This window comes from Poecilia reticulata, chromosome 9 (assembly GCF_904066995.2).
Source record: "Poecilia reticulata chromosome 9, P_reticulata-male-v2, whole genome shotgun sequence".
Lineage (NCBI taxonomy): Eukaryota > Metazoa > Chordata > Actinopteri > Cyprinodontiformes > Poeciliidae > Poecilia > Poecilia reticulata.
In genome coordinates, this window is record NC_088838.1 from 12,826,278 (window position 1) to 12,845,398 (window position 19,121).

The following is a 19,121-nucleotide window of genomic DNA, read 5'->3' on the forward strand; positions in this document are numbered from 1 at the left end:
TCCAATCTCCCCCACCACCACCACCTCCTCCACCCCTGCCCTCCCCTCTGTCTCTCTCTCTGCAACATCACCCAGCTCCGCTGCCCCCAACCCCCCGTCCCAAGCAGCAGCAACAGCAGCAACAGCAGCAGCAAACACCCACACACACACACACACACACGCACACACACACACACAGCTGCCTGCAGATGCCTCCTGTGTTTGCTCTCTGAGTGCAAAGGCACAAATCTCCAGGCCCCTCAGACTCCTGGGTCCTGCCTCATCTCAGATTTTACTACCTGACATTGCTACCACCCCATTGCTAACCTCATTCCCTCCACCCTTCATCTCCTCCACCTCTGCTCTATGCAAACACACACACACACACACACACACACACCCACGCCCACACGCACCCACAGAACTGCCACAGGTATGGTAGGTTCATTGGTCTGCCCTGTCACACAGGCACCTAGAGAGATCGGTAGAAATAGTAGACCGGAAGCGAGAAATAGCTGGAATTTGACTTCTTTTTCTTTTTTTCACTTTGATTGACTCTTAAAGGTGACCAAGAGTTAGGAAACATAATAAATATAACTTTATATGCACATTTACTTCTGCTTTTTAAAAAAAATTCAGGTCTTTGGGTTTCAGATTATGACTGGAGATGCATCGACAACTTTATAAGGCTGGAAACTAAAATTTTATATTTCTTCAATCTGTGAATGAACCAAAAGAAAGCTTCCCCAGGTCACGCAAAGAAAAAAAATAGACTTATGGTTAGCTATTTTTAGCATAAATGAAAGGTGGAAAAATTATCTAAACGATGCACAAAAAGGGAAAGCATCTTCTAGAGTCTATAATTCATTTAAGCTGAGAAAGAGTGAGAGAGAGCAATAGTTTGAGCAAATAACAGGAAGGTCCAACAAAGTACAGCAAAAGTACAACGCCGTTTGGCAATCAGGGAAAGATCTACATTTGCTAGAAAGTGAACATGGAGCACACTGTTGCTAGTCATATTAGACATAATGGAAGATGCTAAAGACATCTTAAAGTGTGAACCCTGAAATTACCGTGTAATTTATCTTTGAAACTAATTGTAAAATCTCGTTTTACAACTGATCCCCCCTCACACCCAGTGGGACGTCGCCTCGTTCCTGTCAATGATTTATGATCACTAACAGGAAAAAAGGTTAGAAATAAACATTTGGAACTGTCTCCAGTGTTGGCAGATCAAAACGATACAATTCTGATTGGTGCGTCTGCAGAACCAACATGTATAATATGCAAGCAGGTCGAGAGACCTTCAAGAGTTCACGACATAACGGTAAAACAAAACTTAGCAAAAGGTGAGTCCTTCCTGGATTACCTGAAGACAACACTAGCTACAAAATTGTTCACTTAAACCTTCAGGAATAAAACAAATTCTCAGTTTGCATGTGATTAGAACATATTTTTAAAGCACTTTAAGCCTTCCACAATGTGTGACACAGCACAAAATCACCATGACATTCCCCAGGATTAGTTATGCGTATTGTCAGCCCACTGCAGGGAGGTCTGGAAGGTTGCCAGCACATTTTTCTTTTTTTTTTTTTTTTTTACCTGAAACCTTCATAAAAGTCATTTCCTCACAGTCTACAGGCTTCGTTTTCCTTAAGCTGCACACACATGCACACGCGCACACACACAACTCTCAGATACTCAGTTCTAAATCACGACCTGGTGATGCACTCGGCTATAAATTCATTGCATGTTCACATGCAGGGCTCCCCTTTAAGTGTCTGAAATTCTGTAAGGAATAAATCTTTCCGTCAAAACAAAGGTCTTGAGGCTGGGAGGCCAAGTTGGGATGAGGTTAGCTCGGAGCTTTTCAGGGCTTCAGAAAGCAAAACAGTCGTTTAGAAACAAAAGCAAGACGCTGAAACTTGATGGAAATCATATTGTTCTGCACAATCTGATAGACGAAATGTGTTTTAAAGATCTCGTTTTGATTTATTTGGAATTACCTAAGAAAGAAGGAAAAAGGAAAAAGTCTCCATGACATTCACCAGGCCGCTGGGACCTCAAGGGTGAACATAAGAATGCATACAGCTGCTGCTATCTTTCATTCTCAATACAATCTAATGAGAACGGTGAGGTGATTACAATCAGGGGCTGCTGTAAATATCAGATTCCCAGGGACAGAGTTGAGGAGAGGCCCCTCTCAATTACACAGTATTCAGGAATGCTGAGCATAAACCACAGGAACACGGAGCTGAAGACATTACGCTCCCGTCCTATTTTGCAAAACTTTACTCACACCATGTGGCAGAAAAATTGTTTTAGGACAGCATTCAAAAGTTAAGGTTTATCTTAGCATGAAAAAAAAGAAAAAAAGAAACTGCTGCTGCTGCTGCAATCTCAGGTTGTACCCCCACAAAGCAACAAATTTCTGCTCACTCCAAACTGCACACACTTCTGCAAACAATTAAATGTTAACCCAAGGACTGTAAGCTGCTCAGAGAGAAGGAGAGACAGAGCACGGTGGTGGAGGGGTGCAGGGGGTGGGGGGTTAGTGACTGGAGAAAGAGAGGGAGAGAGAGAGGGGTGCTTGTGCACAATTACAGCAGGGATTTATGGCCTGAGAAACAATTTATAAATCACAGCGCCTGAGCTAATGTGCTCCAGATTGTTCTCCATGCAGCTGCAATTTTGGTCTGCGTGAAACGGCATAATAAACTTGGCTGGAGGACATGTTTGGGTGGTGGCTGTGGGGCGGGGAGAAGTTGGGATATTTTTTGGGTGGAGGAGGGTGTGGGGGTTAAAGGTTTGAGGTGTTCTGCCATTTTTTTGTTTGTTTGATTTTAGCAGAGGAGATGGCATTTGCGTGAACAAAAATGTTTGCGACACGAGGTCTCAAATTGTGCAGATAATACAAATGAAAAGATGCAGTGAGGAAGAAAACAATTAGACGTTTCAGCTTGGAATCAATTAAACTTCCAAACCAGGTTTTTACGGTTTTACTGTGAAAATCCGAACTTTGCCCTTACAATTACACTCTTGACATAAATCCAGGAAAGTTTTCGGTTATAATAAGAAAAGACAAATGTTGCAAGCTGATCCCCTCATTGTGGCTGCTGGCCGGTGTGGACGGAGGGATCGGATGTGCAGAGGGGAAGCCTTAGCCTTTGTGGCCACTCAGCCAACTGGCCCTGAACCTTGGCCTCCGACCCTTCACCCGGGAAAAGGGAGGGAGGGGGTAAAACAAAGCTCTGAGTGACATCTGAAACTAGAAACTCTGTGGGGAGAGAGTGTCTGGACAGGACTCAAGTAACCCCATTAACTCCGCAGAAAAGATTTATGGCTATTTATTTTCCGCGTCTTACAAATTTCGAAAGCTGACCGATCCGTCAAAAACAATCAAGAGGGTTTAGAGGTGTGCGTCGAGCTTCGTCTCCTCCACTTGCCAACATCTCAGCTGGACAAAGGTTCTCCGTTATTAACAACCCTGAGAGAAGTGCCAAGAGCTCATCTACAGCAAAATAACTTCTGCTTAATATGAACAACATGAGCCTGTCTCCAGAGTGGTTTAAGAGACTCGCTGATGCGTATTGACCAGCCCCGCTGATGGGTTCTGTACAATGGGGTTACGTAAAGGAGCGGGATTAGTTCACTGTAAACAATAACAGAGAAGCGGTGGTCGATTGGCGGTGAATGCGAGCCTCCGTCACCAGAATGCTGAAAGCCACTGTAGTATTTAAATCGGGCAAGGAGGGAGGAAGACTGGGCCAAGCATTCTGTAGCTCAGCTGTGAGGCTCTAAGCCGTTGCCCTAGGGTCTTTGTCCTGCCTTTCAGGGCAAGTCTGAGGTAGTCAAAGACCCTATTCATGACCGGCGCTCCCCCTGCCAACACACCCATACAGCCCCAGTCAAGTCAGCCGAGAGCTATAGAGCCTGCCCATTTCACACGAGAATCAGACCTGCCCCTAAAGCCTGCTTCAGGGATTTCCAATAGCCAGCCCCTCCAGCCCAGGCACAAACCAAACAAAAAGGACTCCTCGGCCTTCTCCATGCCGTATAGGCTTAATTAGATCTCTCTTTTTTTTTCCCTTAATGTCGCTTTTCTACATTTAAAGAAAGTAAATCAGCAGATTTCCATACCTTCACAGGCAAGATTGCGACTGCAAAGGTGCAACACTTTGAATATCTGACACAAAATTCACCTCAAGACTGTATCCTGAATCGCTGGACCTGAGAGCATCACATGATAACCTCTCAGTACAAAGAAACCTAATCATGCTGATTATCTGGAGGGCAGGCACCAGGGGAATCCCGCTGTCACTGAAGACTGTCTTATGTCTGCCGAGCACAAGGCCCTCAATCACAGTCATTACTCATAACTAATCAAGAACATTACCTCATAATTTCAAATTGAGCAAATATGGTCAGGAAAAACGCGATATCCGAAAGAAAAACCTCAGTCCGTCACACGTTTCTGCTGCTTCGGCTGCTTTTTTCTAACAGGATCCACAAGTTGGTTCTGAAATAAGGAGCCTACACATTTTAGATGACTCACGCCTTTGCTCGGCTTTAATCGAATTTGATGGTCTGCAGAACATTGTGACTTCTTAACTCATACAATTGGTTTATGAGGCTAACGGGACAGAGGAAGGGGCACCAGAAGGTGAATTCTTTCACCATTATTAAGCCTGATTTCATGGGAAAACGGCATGTGTGTTTTAAAACAGCAGCGCACATTTCTAGCACATATTGCCAGCACGAGATCTTGCGATATTAAAAACGTCGCAACACTTATGTATTGCAAAGCGCTACAAAGATTCTGTCAGTAAGTCACTTTGTCTGATTAAGTGCAAAATAACGTGAGTGGAGACACACCAATCAATAGACCAAAGATCTAAATCAGCCAATTTTCCCTTGATCCCCTCTGACTGGGGATCGGCAAGTTAGATACAGAAAAATCTGTATTCCCCCCCACCCCCCCTCCCCCCAAGTTCATTAATTGCATCAAAACTAAGATCTCTGGGCATTTTTGTTGCAATAACACATTAATCAAGTACTTTCATGCAGTTTTTTGAGCTTACCAAAAGTCCGACAAAAGTAAAAACAACAGTTTTTTCTTTACACATGCAAATATTTCAGTAAATAATTCCTTTTGTGTTTGGTTAAAAAATATCTCAAACAAGTTTAGAGAAAGTTTTGGTATTTTGTAATGTTATTAGAATGACTTGTTGAGCAGGGGCCAGACAATTAGTCGACTAGCTAGCTGTTAGCTGCTAATGCTGTCATCTCCTCCACATCTTCCTAGCCGCACGAAGGTTACTTCACTTTATTTTAATGAGACTGAACTGCATTTGATAACATTTAAAATGCGTATTGGTACCATTACTAGCGAACTGTTTGAGGCTAATGGTGATTAAAAAAAATCTATCGGTAATGAAAACCAATGGATTCTTTTAAATTTCTAATGTCAATTTTTATTAGTCTGGACTTGTGCTCATTTTCCTGCTTGCAGATGAATTCCTATATGATAAGAGGCACAAAAACGTTGCAAGGCTATAATGACTGGCTAATCATTAGCCACTGATGACAAGCTAGCATAGCCTTTGGAATTATCGGCGCTAAGCTATATGTAATCCGGTAAACATTTGATCTCTAGTACAACTCCACAATATTGCGATGGCAATATTGTTGAATATTACAAAATTTATTTAAACTGCCAAAAATGTTTTCTTTATTTTTCTCTCTCTTTAATTTTAATTAGCTCAATGATCCTAACACTTTTCAAGATCTTTTGCGTCTTGTCCAATCAAATCCACATAATGTGTGAGCAACAAGGGTAGAGGGGACGCAAATAAGAAAATACATTCTAGCTCTGTATTATATCAAGTAAACCAAAAATATAAGAACCAAATAAATTTGTATCCAAACAGTTCTGTTTTTTTGCAAAAGTCCATTGATATTGTGGTGATTACTGCAATTTGTGCAGCTTAATTTCTAATTAATAATCTAAAATAAAGTATGTGGTCAAACCTGAATAAGATTATTCTTCAAGTGACATATTGTTTAAAACAAGGTTTATTAAATATCAATTCCATCCTTTTAAACATTGAAATCATCACATTTTCACATCTTTTTTGGCCTTAGGGCAACCCTAGAATTAAGAAGCCAGAAAATATTGATAAAATCACTTGTTCTCTTCACATGGTATTGTAACCTAAGTGTATTGTCAAATCTCAACCGATTAAGTTAATGACAATATTAATTTTGCTGATGAGCCAAGACGACACATTCAAAGCACCTGAATTATTTACAACAAATCAGTTATGTAGTAAAGTTGATAAATCTTTTAAGCTCATCTTTCTTCAACTCGTACTTTTCTGTTATATTCAACACCAACTTCAACATCAAAGCGAGCACAGAGTAACATGTGTCCTACTTATATGAATGTATTAAACATGGAAAATTCCCCCTGGCTGCCTTCAAGATTTATGCAGTCAGACATAAGATCTGTTACATGCACTGCATGTGTTTTTAGACTCAGAGAATAGATATTGCAGATGGTGAGTGAGTCCCGTCCGCTACTTGAAGTTCTAGTGGTTGAAAAAGAAAGAAAAAGAAAAACAAATCCAGCAACTGGAAACATGCAAAGAGGATGTGCAACGGCTTCCTGTAAAAAACAAAAAACATATAGAACCTGCTTAACCAAAGGATAGCACAATTTCAGCATTTTGTTTTTTTTTTATTAATTTTACACGTGGAGGTCTAATTGTCATGGCAGGCCTGTGAGGGGACAGGGAGCCTCAAACATGCCGTTCCATTACAAGAACAAAATTGAGAGAAAAAAACGTAACAAAGCTGATTTATAACTTCAACAAGAAGAACAGCTGCCCTGCTCGCTGTCAGCTGACCTCATCCTGGACAGATATCCATCCACTTCTTAATTTAGTATGGCCACTGCAGCCTCCCTGATACGACTCACGTACTGTTCTGCACGGCCTTTAGCAAACCGCCTGCCCCATGCGTGACCTGAAGAGGAGCCTGATGTAAATCTTAGAGGACTGCTGATGCTACATGGGCACGATCTGATATCCTGCTGCCGTCTCTTGATTGGGCTCTTACTGTAAGGGTGACGGCGAGGCATTGTGGTCTACAGAGGAGAAACTGTGCTCAGTGGGAGACAGAAATCCCTCTGATAAGTGAATGCCTCAAGGTCTGGAAACAGGCCCACCTTAGGATAGCAGGGGGAACGAATAGCAGCACCCGTATCTGCCCTAGTTTATGCTCCCACCACCACATATCATCAACAATCTCTCCTCCTGCCTTCTCCTTTCTCCCTCCTCTCTCTCCCTCTTCCTCTCCTGCTGCCTGGAGAGCTTAAACTGAAAACAGCTGGTTGGAATACCAGACTGATGAAACCCTGTTAAAGAGTTTTTCTGTGTGTTTTCTTCCCGAACATTTTAATAGAACGAAGCTTAAAAACTTATGGTACAATTATGGGAGAAAACATTTAATTCAGTGAGGTGTACATTGTGGTTTACTGGTATGAATCAAGCGCACAGTCACTTTATAAAACTAATTTAAAAAAATCTAAAGAGGCACTTTGCATAAGAACTTTGTTCAGAATTTCTAAGACGGTTTTATTCAGGCTAATGTCTTACTTGTAGAACTTATCCCTGAAAGTGTCTTTGTTTTGTATAAATACAAGTCAGTCATTCTTCAATGCTAAAGATAGTGTTTTTAAAATGATCAAAATTGCAAAGTTTGACTTTACTATCAAATGTTTTCTAACCTGAAACGCTTTACATATTCTATTCTCGGCATGTGGTGGACACAACTTTCATTTTCTATGCAACTAATAAACCATCTAATACAAACATGACAATGATTGAATAGCATTTCCATAAACTGCTAAGACATATTTGAGACCAGAAGGTATTTTTTAAGACAGTAAAAGTTTGCTTTGATAACACATTTGTCAAAATGAGGTCAGATTTTAGCTTTAGCCTTTGTGAGTAGGCTAGCTAGCTATTAGTGTGCTTGGAGTTAGCTGCAACCTGAAGGTTATTTTTACAAAATAAGAGACAACCAGAGAGTTACCCAGACCAAGTAAGATGTTATCTACTGAGAACCTTTTTACACAAACGCTGCTTCAAAAGTTCTTAATTTTCCTTTTAACTTTAATGACGAAGCTGAATGTAGAATTGAACTACGTTGTTTTGTTCTCTATCATTTGTTTTAAAAGGTCTTAACCTGCTGTCACGTTCTCTTTATACGGACTATGTGAAGTGCTTTGGTCACCAACACTGTGGTTGTGTAAAGCGTAACAGAAATAAATGGCTGATTGATTTATTATCTCTTGTTTCTACTTTATAACCTATTACAGCTCTACAAACTCAACGTTTTACTATGTTTTTTAGTTTACCCACATTGCAGTGAGACTTATTCTAATGTATGACACGAGAGTTAAAGACATTCAATTCAAAATCGGTTGTCATTTTTAAAAAATTATTCATCAATTTGTACGTTTTATGTTAAAGGAGTTTTCAGGGGTATTAGCTACAAATAGAAACGCTGGCTTTTTTTTTTTTTTTTTGAGTGTGGTTACACATCTGATTGAGTCTGACTATTCCAACAATGCCAGGGGCTCTGTCCTCGCCATTTGCACCAGGACTCTGGGTTAATACCACAGCACAGACAGGACTATACTGGTATTCACAAAATGCACCATACATGAATCCATCCCCAACGTCTTACAGCGATGAAACTCCTAATGAAAGTTTATTTTTATAGATTGGTATCTGATTAGTATCTGAGAGCAAGCTTTAGTTTCTATGAATTAATCCATTGGTGTCTTTAAGTGCAACCAAACCTGCAGTGATTGTTATACTCTGCAGATTGTAAGTGTTGCGAAGCAGCCAGAACATGCGTGGGCACGACCAGCAGTTTCCTCGATAAACAGCTACAAGTTCTGAGTTCACCACAACACCCAGATCTTTAACTTTGCAACAGGAGTTTTCTTTTTTTGTTGTTGTTGTTGTTAGGCCGCAGAAACGAGGTCAATAACATATCTCAAATCTGTTTCGGGACTTTAAAACTTCAAACTTCAGAGTGAATTCAGGTGCGTTGGAGGTGTTCACCTTCAACCGCCAAGTCTTTGAACTGAAACATAAGTTTGCCCGAGTGTTCGAGGGGAAAAGCAATGCACCAAAGCCAGCAGCAGCCCGGGCCAAACATAGCAAATCCGAAAAAACACATAAATTGATTTTAAAAAAGAAGGGGGGGGAACATTTGCACACATATATTCATCTTGGCACATCAAAGGGATTCATTGATGTCACTGAACATGGGGAGTCTGCAGCTAGAGAGGGGAGATGTTGGTTATCCTTTCCTCAAAGGGTGCAGAGATGCTCCTGATGGGCCCAGCGCTCGAGAAGCCAGAGAGCGTTATAAACAGAATTTCTAATGCCAAGCGGGCGAGTGGGTGGGTTAGGTAGCGAGCTAGCAGGCTATGGCGTAGCAGGGAGGAATTGACGCCAGCTAAAGCCTTCCACAGAGACCAGGGAGGGAAGGATGCAGACCAGGACTGACACCATTTCACACAGATCTGTGTAAGCGAGGTTAGGAAGTGAGCATGGGCATCTGCGATGAAAAGGAAATGCAAATGGGAGATGCATGTTCGCGTAACAGCCAAAATGAAAGGCTTTGCAGGAGAGGCTAAAAGCAGCTTTGGTTTGTGTTCGCACTAATTACATCTGATCTCAATTGCCCACGAGCATATAAAAGTGGTGGAGCTATGTAACTATTTAGACTGTAATCACCTGTTTCTCTTTACTTTCCAAGCCTGAGCATAAAAGATCATTATCGAAATTAATCACTGCAGGCCGAAAGCTCGCAGCATGTCTGCTTCTAATTGAACAGAGCCACCAGATTGCCGTGGATGTGTTTGCCTTTGAAGGAAAACTCCTTACAAAACTAAAAAACCTAGTCAGAGACGCTAGCTCTGTTGACATAGCGCTTGGTTGAAAAAATATTTGAGATTCAGGAATACAACACAGACGGTTGTCAGAACGTGAGCGGCGCACACTGTCCCCTCTGTTGCAAAATGTCCACACAGCCTCACCTGAACGCACACCACCCCTCCTCTTTATCCTCCTCCTCCCTCATACTCCGGCACTTACAGACAAACATACAGCACGCATGGCTGAATGTTTGCTCATTCTTGAACACACACACACACACACACATGCACAGCAAGGTGAGGGAAATGCCAAGTGAGCCACATGATGAAAAGACACCTCCACACAACCGGACTTTGCTTATGCAAGGAGAGGCCCTTTTCTTTGGCTGGACAATGTCTGTGTTGACTTTCCTTTGTCTGCTCGTTTTAAGCACCAAAAGCAGCAGAAAGAATGGAAAGAAGAAGAAGAAAAAAAAAAAGTCAAGAGAGGCATGCAATCGCAGCCACTGACAAGTTCAGACTTATACAAGCCTTTCCTATTCATATCCCCAATCTCAAACAGTTTCCTATTCAACAATCATGCTCAGGAGTTTGAGCGTCCCCACCGCGTTTATTTGACGAAGATATGCTTGAGCGGCGCGCCTCGCTCTTGCCCACTTGCCACCTCTCTCGCACACAAGAGGTATTTCGCTCTCAAGTGGCGGCGACGATGACGACAGCGCGGCCGGAGGAGTTATCGAAAAGTGACGCGGGAGGTGGCGAGAGGTGGCGTCCGACGGGGGGCGCGGGTTCACCAATTAAATCTGGCACTAGCCTGTCTACTGCGGGAACAATGAGCTGGATTTATCGAGCTGAGTTTGTAGAAAGAGGGGAGAGGAGAAGAGGAGGAAAAAAAAAAAGCTGCACAGCAGGCAGGAGTCTGGTGGAACATCTCTGCAAACATAAAACCTCCTCCTCAGCTCTCGGTGGATTACAGCGGAATGTCAGCTCTGAGCAGGCTTTAAATCAGTTATGCTTGGCCCTCCGGGGAACTCTGTGCTGATCCCATGTAGGCCTTTCTCTCATTACTCGTGATGGGGTTGCCACATCCAGATTTTTTCATCAAGTTGGGGACTTTAAATCCTTTATCGTGTAGCGCATTCTTGAGTGAAATTACTGCGTGACGAACTCTTGAGCAACAGCTCGAGTTTGTTGTGTTTGCTGCATGCATGGCATACATGTGACGATACTAGAGAGCCAGTAAGAGAGGACGAGGTGCGAGCACATACACGCAGAGTGCGTACGAAAACAAATGGAGTCGTGCATTTACGACATTATTTACTCAAAGCTGTAAAAAAAAAAAAAAAAAGTATAAGTCCCCACCTTGAATAAAAAAATAAATAAAAAAAACTTGGGATTTTGCTGCCTGCTATGAATCATACAGTCTGGTTGACAGACGCAACTTTTAATGCGTCTCACGCAGCACAAGTACAACCGCATACCACCCGAAGCCTATAAAACAAACCTCTCTGTCCCAGCAGGGTTTTCCGAGCCACGCAATACCAAAAAGTGTTTGCCAAGCACCAGGATTGTTTGCACCCATCTCTCTGGCTAATCTCCGCATTTTTCACAAACAAGAGTGGTGATGCGGCGATAAATTTAAGCGTGGAGCTCAGCGGGTTTAAGTGAGCCACCGGACGGACGTGCCGGTGCAGGCCAACTTGTAAAAATTTCAGCAGCCGGATCGGACTGCGACGAAGACCCGCAGGTCTGAACAGCCCCCAGAGCCCCAGAATGCGAGTCTAAAAAGGTTCCAACATGAGCCTCTCATCAATCACACTCACTGCATTGCATTCACACTAAGCCATGAGGGCAGGGCAATATGGAGACCTCAAGACGACCGCTAAGTATGCCAGCCATTGTCTGCCTGCTTGTTTTCTGCCACAGCGATGATTGACACAGTCAGCGCATTCTGTCCCATTGACCTCATTTTCTTTCTCTTTTTTAAATATGGAGGATTATACGTCTAGGAAAGACTCTAATTATTCACTGCGTTGCCCGGAGCTACAAAGATGGCCGTTTTAATTTAAACTTTGCTTTAGCCAACTCAAACACGAGGAAGTGAGAGGCTTACGCAGAGGAAAACAAAGAGATAGACTGAGGTAAGGATAGATTAGTAACATTTCTCCATCAGTTTGTTGTTTCTCCCTGCTTTAGACCCAGACACTGTAATCAAACAGGGTTTCCTTAGAAACAATCCACAAAAAGAGCAAAATATTGTCATGACACTCATTTTGCCCCTTCCCTATTTCACAGTTATGTCGTTTCGATCATTTTTATAACCGATTGTCTTACTGCGGGGTCAAGAAATTATTTATTACTTTTCTACGCTGTATTTATGGTGTATGACAAGAAAATGTGGTTATGTGCCTCTTCTGAATATTGGATTTCTGGAAGTTTGTTGAATGCAACTATTGTTGAGAAGTTTGTGCACTTTCATGAATTATATGATTTAAAAAAAAAAAAGAAAAAAAAAACAACGCAGATAAGTTAACTTTAGAACGTAATTAAAAAGTAATATGTGATATAAACAAAGACCGAAGAATCCGGTTTCAGACGCCAAACTTACAACAAATGCAACAAAGTAATTCCTTCTTTGCTTTTCTCAGTTAATCTCAACATTGATGCAGCATGAAACACAGTGGAAGACACAAGGAATGAACTACAAATATAATACGCTCCTAAATGATCATTTGGAGGTATTTTGGAAAACCGAGCATATTAAGATACATCTTAAGGCCTAAAATTCATTATGTTTATTGGAAAATTTGGTTCCGAGTTGTCGAATGACTGCCTCGATCTTGTAAATTTTTCAAATAACACCAGATTTTCCGATGCTAACTTATAAAAAAAGTAAGAAATTAATGCCTTCCTGCATTTCTATCTAAATAATTATACACCACAAAAAAGAAGTCACAGACGGTCCAATAAATGATTAAAAGTACAAAATGTTGTTGTACCTTAGTGCAGAATAAGACATATCACAGAATATATTGCATATGTGAGACTTTCTAAGGCTTGAAAGTGATACTTTTGGATGTGAAACTCGAGGGTCCGGCTGTCTGCTTGGCTTTGTTGATTCGTCAAAGCAGAAAGTAACACCCGACGTTATCAAACATAAATAAATGCATGAACTGCATTTCTCAGCAAATAAACAAAAACATGTCATATTCACAACGTGAGACTTCTTATGACGCTTTAACACACTGCAGAGGACCTTGTAAACAATATCCACCAGCAAGAGCAGCTGGTTTTTGGCTTGATCAGAGGTCGTAGTGTGTCAGATTTCACAGCAAATCTTCAGTCAACAAATCAATAGAAACAGATGCTGGTACGTGTCAACCCTTCACCATTTCATAGTTTTAATCTTTTCGAACACGACTAGAGGATGCGCTCACCATAGAGATTTTATATCAATCATGTGTAAATTCATACTTTGACAACAATTCGTTCCTTTTTTTGTTTTTGTATTCTATCCAGTCTACTTTAGGGAAGCCTGGCTACATGTCTCCAATAAATATTAGCTTCCAGCACAAGATGGTTTATAGTTACTTTAATTTGACCAGGAGTTCCCAAGCTGTTTTAAATCATAAATCATCTCGTCCAAAAAGGAATCAGCCCCAAAATAAATGGAAATAAGGTGAGAAGTAAAGCTTTCAGAAAATAACACGCAACAGATTTAGACTAAGAGTAAGATTTGAGCACTTATCTCTATAATGTATGATAACCACAGATCAAACCACAGCCATCATCACCATATTAAAGCCTGTAACACTGCAGCTGCAAAAAAAAAAAAAACCTGCTTGGCTGCAATATATGGAAGTCTTTTATAATTCAGATGACGTGTATTGATGTTCTGTCTGAAAAATATATATCTGCCCACTTGGATGGATTTTAGCTGCTCTACAAGATGTGATCCAGAGTTTAATGACCAAAAGGCTGAACTTCTCAAAAAAAAAAGAAAATAAAGTGGTGGGAACAAAGTAGAGGGGGAGAAAAAAAATATTGTTCAGCTCTTAATCGTAGCTTATGCCTACCTATTTGCTGGTATTCCTCTAGAACTCTAAAAACCAACAACACAAGAGACAACTACGCATCACATGGTCCGAGCAGAGGCAGCCATTTAGTTAATGAGCCCCAATGGAGACCTCCAATGAAGCCATCAAGACCGCTCAGAATAACAATGGTCAACTAACGCCTTTCTAATTGAATGGAAGGTGCGGGGAGGCGATGTGAGTGGGCCTGAAACAGTGAAAAGAGAGACAGAGGGGTGGGGATGGGGCTGGCGGGGCGTCTCTTCAGTCAGATGCCTGCCAGGGTTTAACGAAAGTACTCGTTTCTTTTTTGGGGGGGAGAGGATGTGACAAGGTTGGTGGAGGAACGGGGAGGGATTGGGATGTGGAGGGGGGGGAGTCGGACCAGCTCAGAGGAACACAGGGATTATCCCAAGGAAGTTTGCACAGCTCCAAGTTAGAATTTGTCGAATAAACCCCAAATGTTTGGAGGCAGCATTCCTACCAAACTTGCTGCACGTCCAGTCACTTACAAAAAAAACAAAAAAAACCACACACATCAGAAACAAATGCAACAGACAAACCAATACAATAATCGGTTTTAAAACCTCTGCAAACAAACAGTGCGACACCATCGTGCAACAAGTAAACGCAGCCCAGCAAAATCCTGCGTCAACAACACTCTGCTCGAGACCGTCAGCAATATCTGGACACCGAGAGTCTCTGGAAAACGTCTTGCCACTGCAGGACACAGGCACAAGAACAACTGCTTTACTTCTGTGCAGAGGGCTTTCCTGAGTCGTCAACAATTTCTGCAATTAGAAATCGAAATGAGACCATCTCAGTTCTGAAATGTAGGAAAAAATAAAAAGTTGAATATTAAGGCCAGGTCGAAAAAAAGTGTTTTGTTTTTTTTTTTGTTTGTTTGTTTTTAAATAAAAAAATAAATTAATAAATAACTCTGAGTTCCATACATAACAAGAAGTTCAAATGCAAGACTTTGCAAAGAGTGGGTGGCAGGGAGAAATTTATACCCCCTAAAAGAACAAAGAGGTAGTTAGTACTGCTCCTTGAGAGGCCACTTGGAGGGAATATGGCGGTCTGGCAGTGCACAAGGAACTTTCACGCACGGCCAAAGTTGTTTTTCCTCATTTTCTCTCTCTTTCTCTTTCTCTCTCTCTCTCTTTTCTTTTTTCTTTTTTGTAGAGAATGACAGAATTGAGAGAATGCATGAGCACAGAGAGCACAATATCCCATGAGGGGAAACTTACCGTTCTTGCACTGGGAGACAGCGAACCATTGGATAGGTATGGATTGGTGAGGTCAGGAAACATAAGAAACTGGTAGCCCGGATAGTGAGGGCTCTTAAAAAAGCCACCATCTTGCTGTCTTCTTAGTGCTGCAGAGGAGAAGGAAAAACTTAAGGGTTTGCTGAGGCAAAAGCGACACGTTTTCTCACTTTTTTTTCCCCCCATAACTTAAAAAATAAATAAATACAGGGAATCGCGAATGTTTTTTTTCTTTTTTTTTTTTTTTTTTACCTTCACCGAAGTAATCTCTTGTTTTCTCATAACTTTCTGAGTCGGGTCTGGTTTGGGGGCGCCTCTCTGCCTGCTGCAGAAAGGGAGGACATGCATGCATATGGATTAAAACTCCCCCCCCCATTCCAGTTGGCAAGCCGCTTTCTTTTCAATTTTGCAGACGTACATATATTTTTTTTGTTTGTTTGTTTTGTTTGGGTTTTTTTTTTACCTCCGAGTCTGAAGAGCTGCTGTTGTTTTCCGACTCGTTCACTAAGGAGGACTTCACGTCATCCAGGTCCCTCTCCGCGGAGACGTTTTCGGAGATCTTCTCCTCCTGCTCCCCTTCGTCTTTAAACGAGATCATTTCATCGTTGGCCCCCAGATCGTCCCCGCCGCCTCCGTTCAGCTGTGGCATTTTGGCACCCGAGTGGAAAGGATCGAAAAGGAAGGAAGGAGAAAAATACACACACACACACACACACACACACGCTCACAAAAAGCAGTTTTTTTCTTTTCTCAGCGTACAGTCCAAAACGTGCCACTGGTTGGAGTGAACTAACTACAACAGTTCATGTTTCACAACTCCCATTTCATCCTCTGAACTTGGTTCCGTGATCCATGACCAGGCTTGTGATGATAATCCACAGTTAAAAAGAGAAAAAAAATAAATAAAAGTTGGGAGAAAAAAAAAATATCGATAAATGTTTGGCTTCTGCGGCCGGATGCGCAGCAACTTGGCAAAGTTTCGCCTCTTTCGCAGCTTGCGGACAAACTTGTGGTCCCTGTACGTGTTTTTTTTTTTCTTGTTTAGCTCTTGTGTGCTACTGAGGAATAGGAATAATGCTCTCCTCCTTACAGTTCTAGCATTAACTACAACCCTACCGGAGAGAAAGCAGCACGTCCGACTTTATCTCCTTAATATCCATGCGTGAGAAACAATGGCTCAAGTGAAGAAAAAAAAAAACAGCAGGGAAAAAAAAAAAAAGAAAACACGCGTCGCAGAGCTGCTTTCCTTCCCTTTATTGAACAGTGTTGCGCTGTGTTTCCCCCTCCACGACCAAAAATATATAGATATATCAAAAAAAGAGAAGAAAAAAAAAACACGCAAAGTTCAAAACTAGGGGTGGGGGTGGGGGTGGGGGGGAGAAAAAAAGGAGAACTCAAAAAGAAGTGGGAGTGGGGAAAAGAAAAACTGCTCAACTGTTCGCCCCTTCCCTCCACATTGCTGCCGGAGAGTGCGCTCCGAAAAACTACTTGGGTTGTTCGAGTGGAAGGAAAGCAGCAGCCCCGTCCGTAGAGGAGGAGTTTAGAGCGCTGAAAACCGACACTTCATTCAGCAGCATGCAGATCAGCTATTCTTAACCCTCAACCCACCTCCTACCCCCACTCCCTCCCGCCCCCTAACACACACACACACACACACACTTGCATGCGCAGTGGCTACAACTACGTAATAATAATAATGATGATAATAATAATAATGCTAATAATGTTGATTTGGTGCTTCCTCTTATTATTCATTAACAGGGCGGCTCAAGATTTTAAAGGGGAACTGAGAAGAATTTCATCTGCACTTAAAGAGATATCTCATATTTTGTGAAGTGGTGTTCTTTAAAGTGATTATCAGAAAAAAAAAAAAAAATATATATATATATATATATATATATATATATATATATATATATATATATATATATATATATATATACCTGCTCAAAAAAAATAAAGGGAACACTTAAACACTTAAGTGAATACTTAAGGGTTCCCTTTATTTTTTGAGCAGTATATATACCTGTGAATTTGCAGAAGAGTAAAAGAGAAGAGATTTGCAGAAGAGTAAAAAAAAAATCTCAGATCCATTGGAAGGCTATAGCAGCTTGTTAGACTGGAGGCTTATTATTCATTTAATGGCGCTAAGAAGAATTTCATTAAAGAGATATCTCATATTTATGGAAGTAGTAAGTGATTACTAGTAGCTACCTGTAGGAAAATCATCTCAAAAGTTGGAACAAGATATATAAATAAGTAAACTGTGAATTTACAGAAAAACAAGTACACTCAGATCTATGGAAGGCTAGCAGTTAGTCAGAGCGGAGGCAACGTTTTAGCAGATTTTAGCTATTTAAAATCACATATTTTCAGGAGAGACTGTTTTCAAGTTGGTTTGTTTTCAAATGAACAACTTCAATGTTAAGCTAACTTTCTGCTGACAACTTTATCAATGCCCTCTGAAATTAAAAACCTTCAATTATTGTTATTATTGTTTTTATTGACTGTACAAGCTTATTCCTGGTTGTTGCTTGGAGCTGGACAGATTGTTATTCCATCACATGGCAACATGGAGACACACAGGACAAACAGCCACGCATGCACACATTCATACCTAAAGGCAGCTTAGAATAAGCCATGACGCTAATAATGAATCGAGTACTTGTGTTTTTTGGAATATTCACGTAGACAACCAATGCCCAACTATCTGAGAAGGATGATGTTAAAGCCCCACCTCTGACTAATCCTCCCACCCACAATGAAAGAAACCAGAAGGGCTGCTCTGCATTAGAAAGTCTTAATACTGGTAAATATTGCGGTGACGGCATAAGTCGCGATTTATGCTTTATTTTCTTCACTCCTCTCTGTCTCATCTGTGCTTCCCACAGTCTGTATGTATATTTTGCCTCCATCTTTGATTTTGATGAATTACTGTAACATTTTGAGTCTTTTTTGGGGGGCAATTATTGAGAAATTTCCTGAAAACATGCCACTTTGTTGTGAACCTGTGTGATTGGCACCTAAACTGACTCCAGCCTAGCATCCCCCTAGATCCAGCAGTGTGGCGTAAATATGTTTAATTGTAGGAGGCTATTATTTGTACAAAGGCCTCAAATGTTCCTGTGATTTTTCACTTCACGTTGTTGTTTAAATATTTTTTGTATTGATTTAAATGTTTAGAATAGAATATTTGATTTTATAAACTGTAGCGTTGGAATATTGCACATTTAATACTCTAGATTCATAGTTTGTCATAAAATGTGTTTTTGCTTAAGCTCTGCATTATTCATGCTGCATTGCTTATTAGATTTTTAGCAGTAAATAGTGTTTTGCAATCATATTACATATGGACTGATGCTGTGATAACCATAAGGAAAGTCCTGTGCACACAGACTCCCCCTTATCAGTCCTTTTCAAAATGCTAAATTTTAAAGTCTTATGCTCTATTAAATATTCAATTTAGCTTGTTGACAAAGGATTTGCTATTGGACTTAAGTGAAGATCACACAAGCCACTTAAAGGAATCAAAATTATTTATTTATATCGTTTTTACTCACGACCTCTGCTCAACACTGCTACACTCCTACTTTATTGGTTAAATTCAGCTAGACACAGTATGTTTCATCAGCGCTGGCCCAGGTTTTTAGTGATAAAACTCTAAATTACACACTGCTGAGTACATTGCATGTCTGTGTTGTATGGGGAAAGACACTGTGCCCTAACACCTGGGTTAAGCCCTTCCCATTATGGCCCAGAGATAAAACATGGAAGGAAATAAAGAAACTGCAAATGTTGTGTGGGAGAAGATGTCTGACTCTGATCCAGTTTGGGCGAGCCTTT

At 41.1% G+C, this 19,121-nt stretch overlaps 1 protein-coding gene across 3 annotated transcripts in view; it reads right to left on the reverse strand.

Annotated features, from left to right (window-relative positions):
• tcf7l1b (transcription factor 7 like 1b) overlaps window positions 1–16,839 on the reverse strand; it is a 45,560-nt gene extending 28,721 nt beyond the window's left edge. For 2 of the 3 annotated variants that reach the window (XM_008419076.3, XM_017306871.2), the window contains exons 1-3: window positions 15,742–16,839; window positions 15,531–15,603; window positions 15,261–15,388 (exon numbers count right to left, since the gene is read on the reverse strand). In XM_008419076.3, the coding sequence (XP_008417298.1) occupies window positions 15,261–15,388; window positions 15,531–15,603; window positions 15,742–15,927 (387 nt within the window). In that variant the 5' untranslated portion in view covers window positions 15,928–16,839. The remainder of the gene's footprint in view (window positions 1–15,260; window positions 15,389–15,530; window positions 15,604–15,741) is intronic. The other variant, XM_008419077.3, reaches the window with a different exon arrangement.
• Window positions 16,840–19,121: the final 2,282 nt, after the last annotated feature.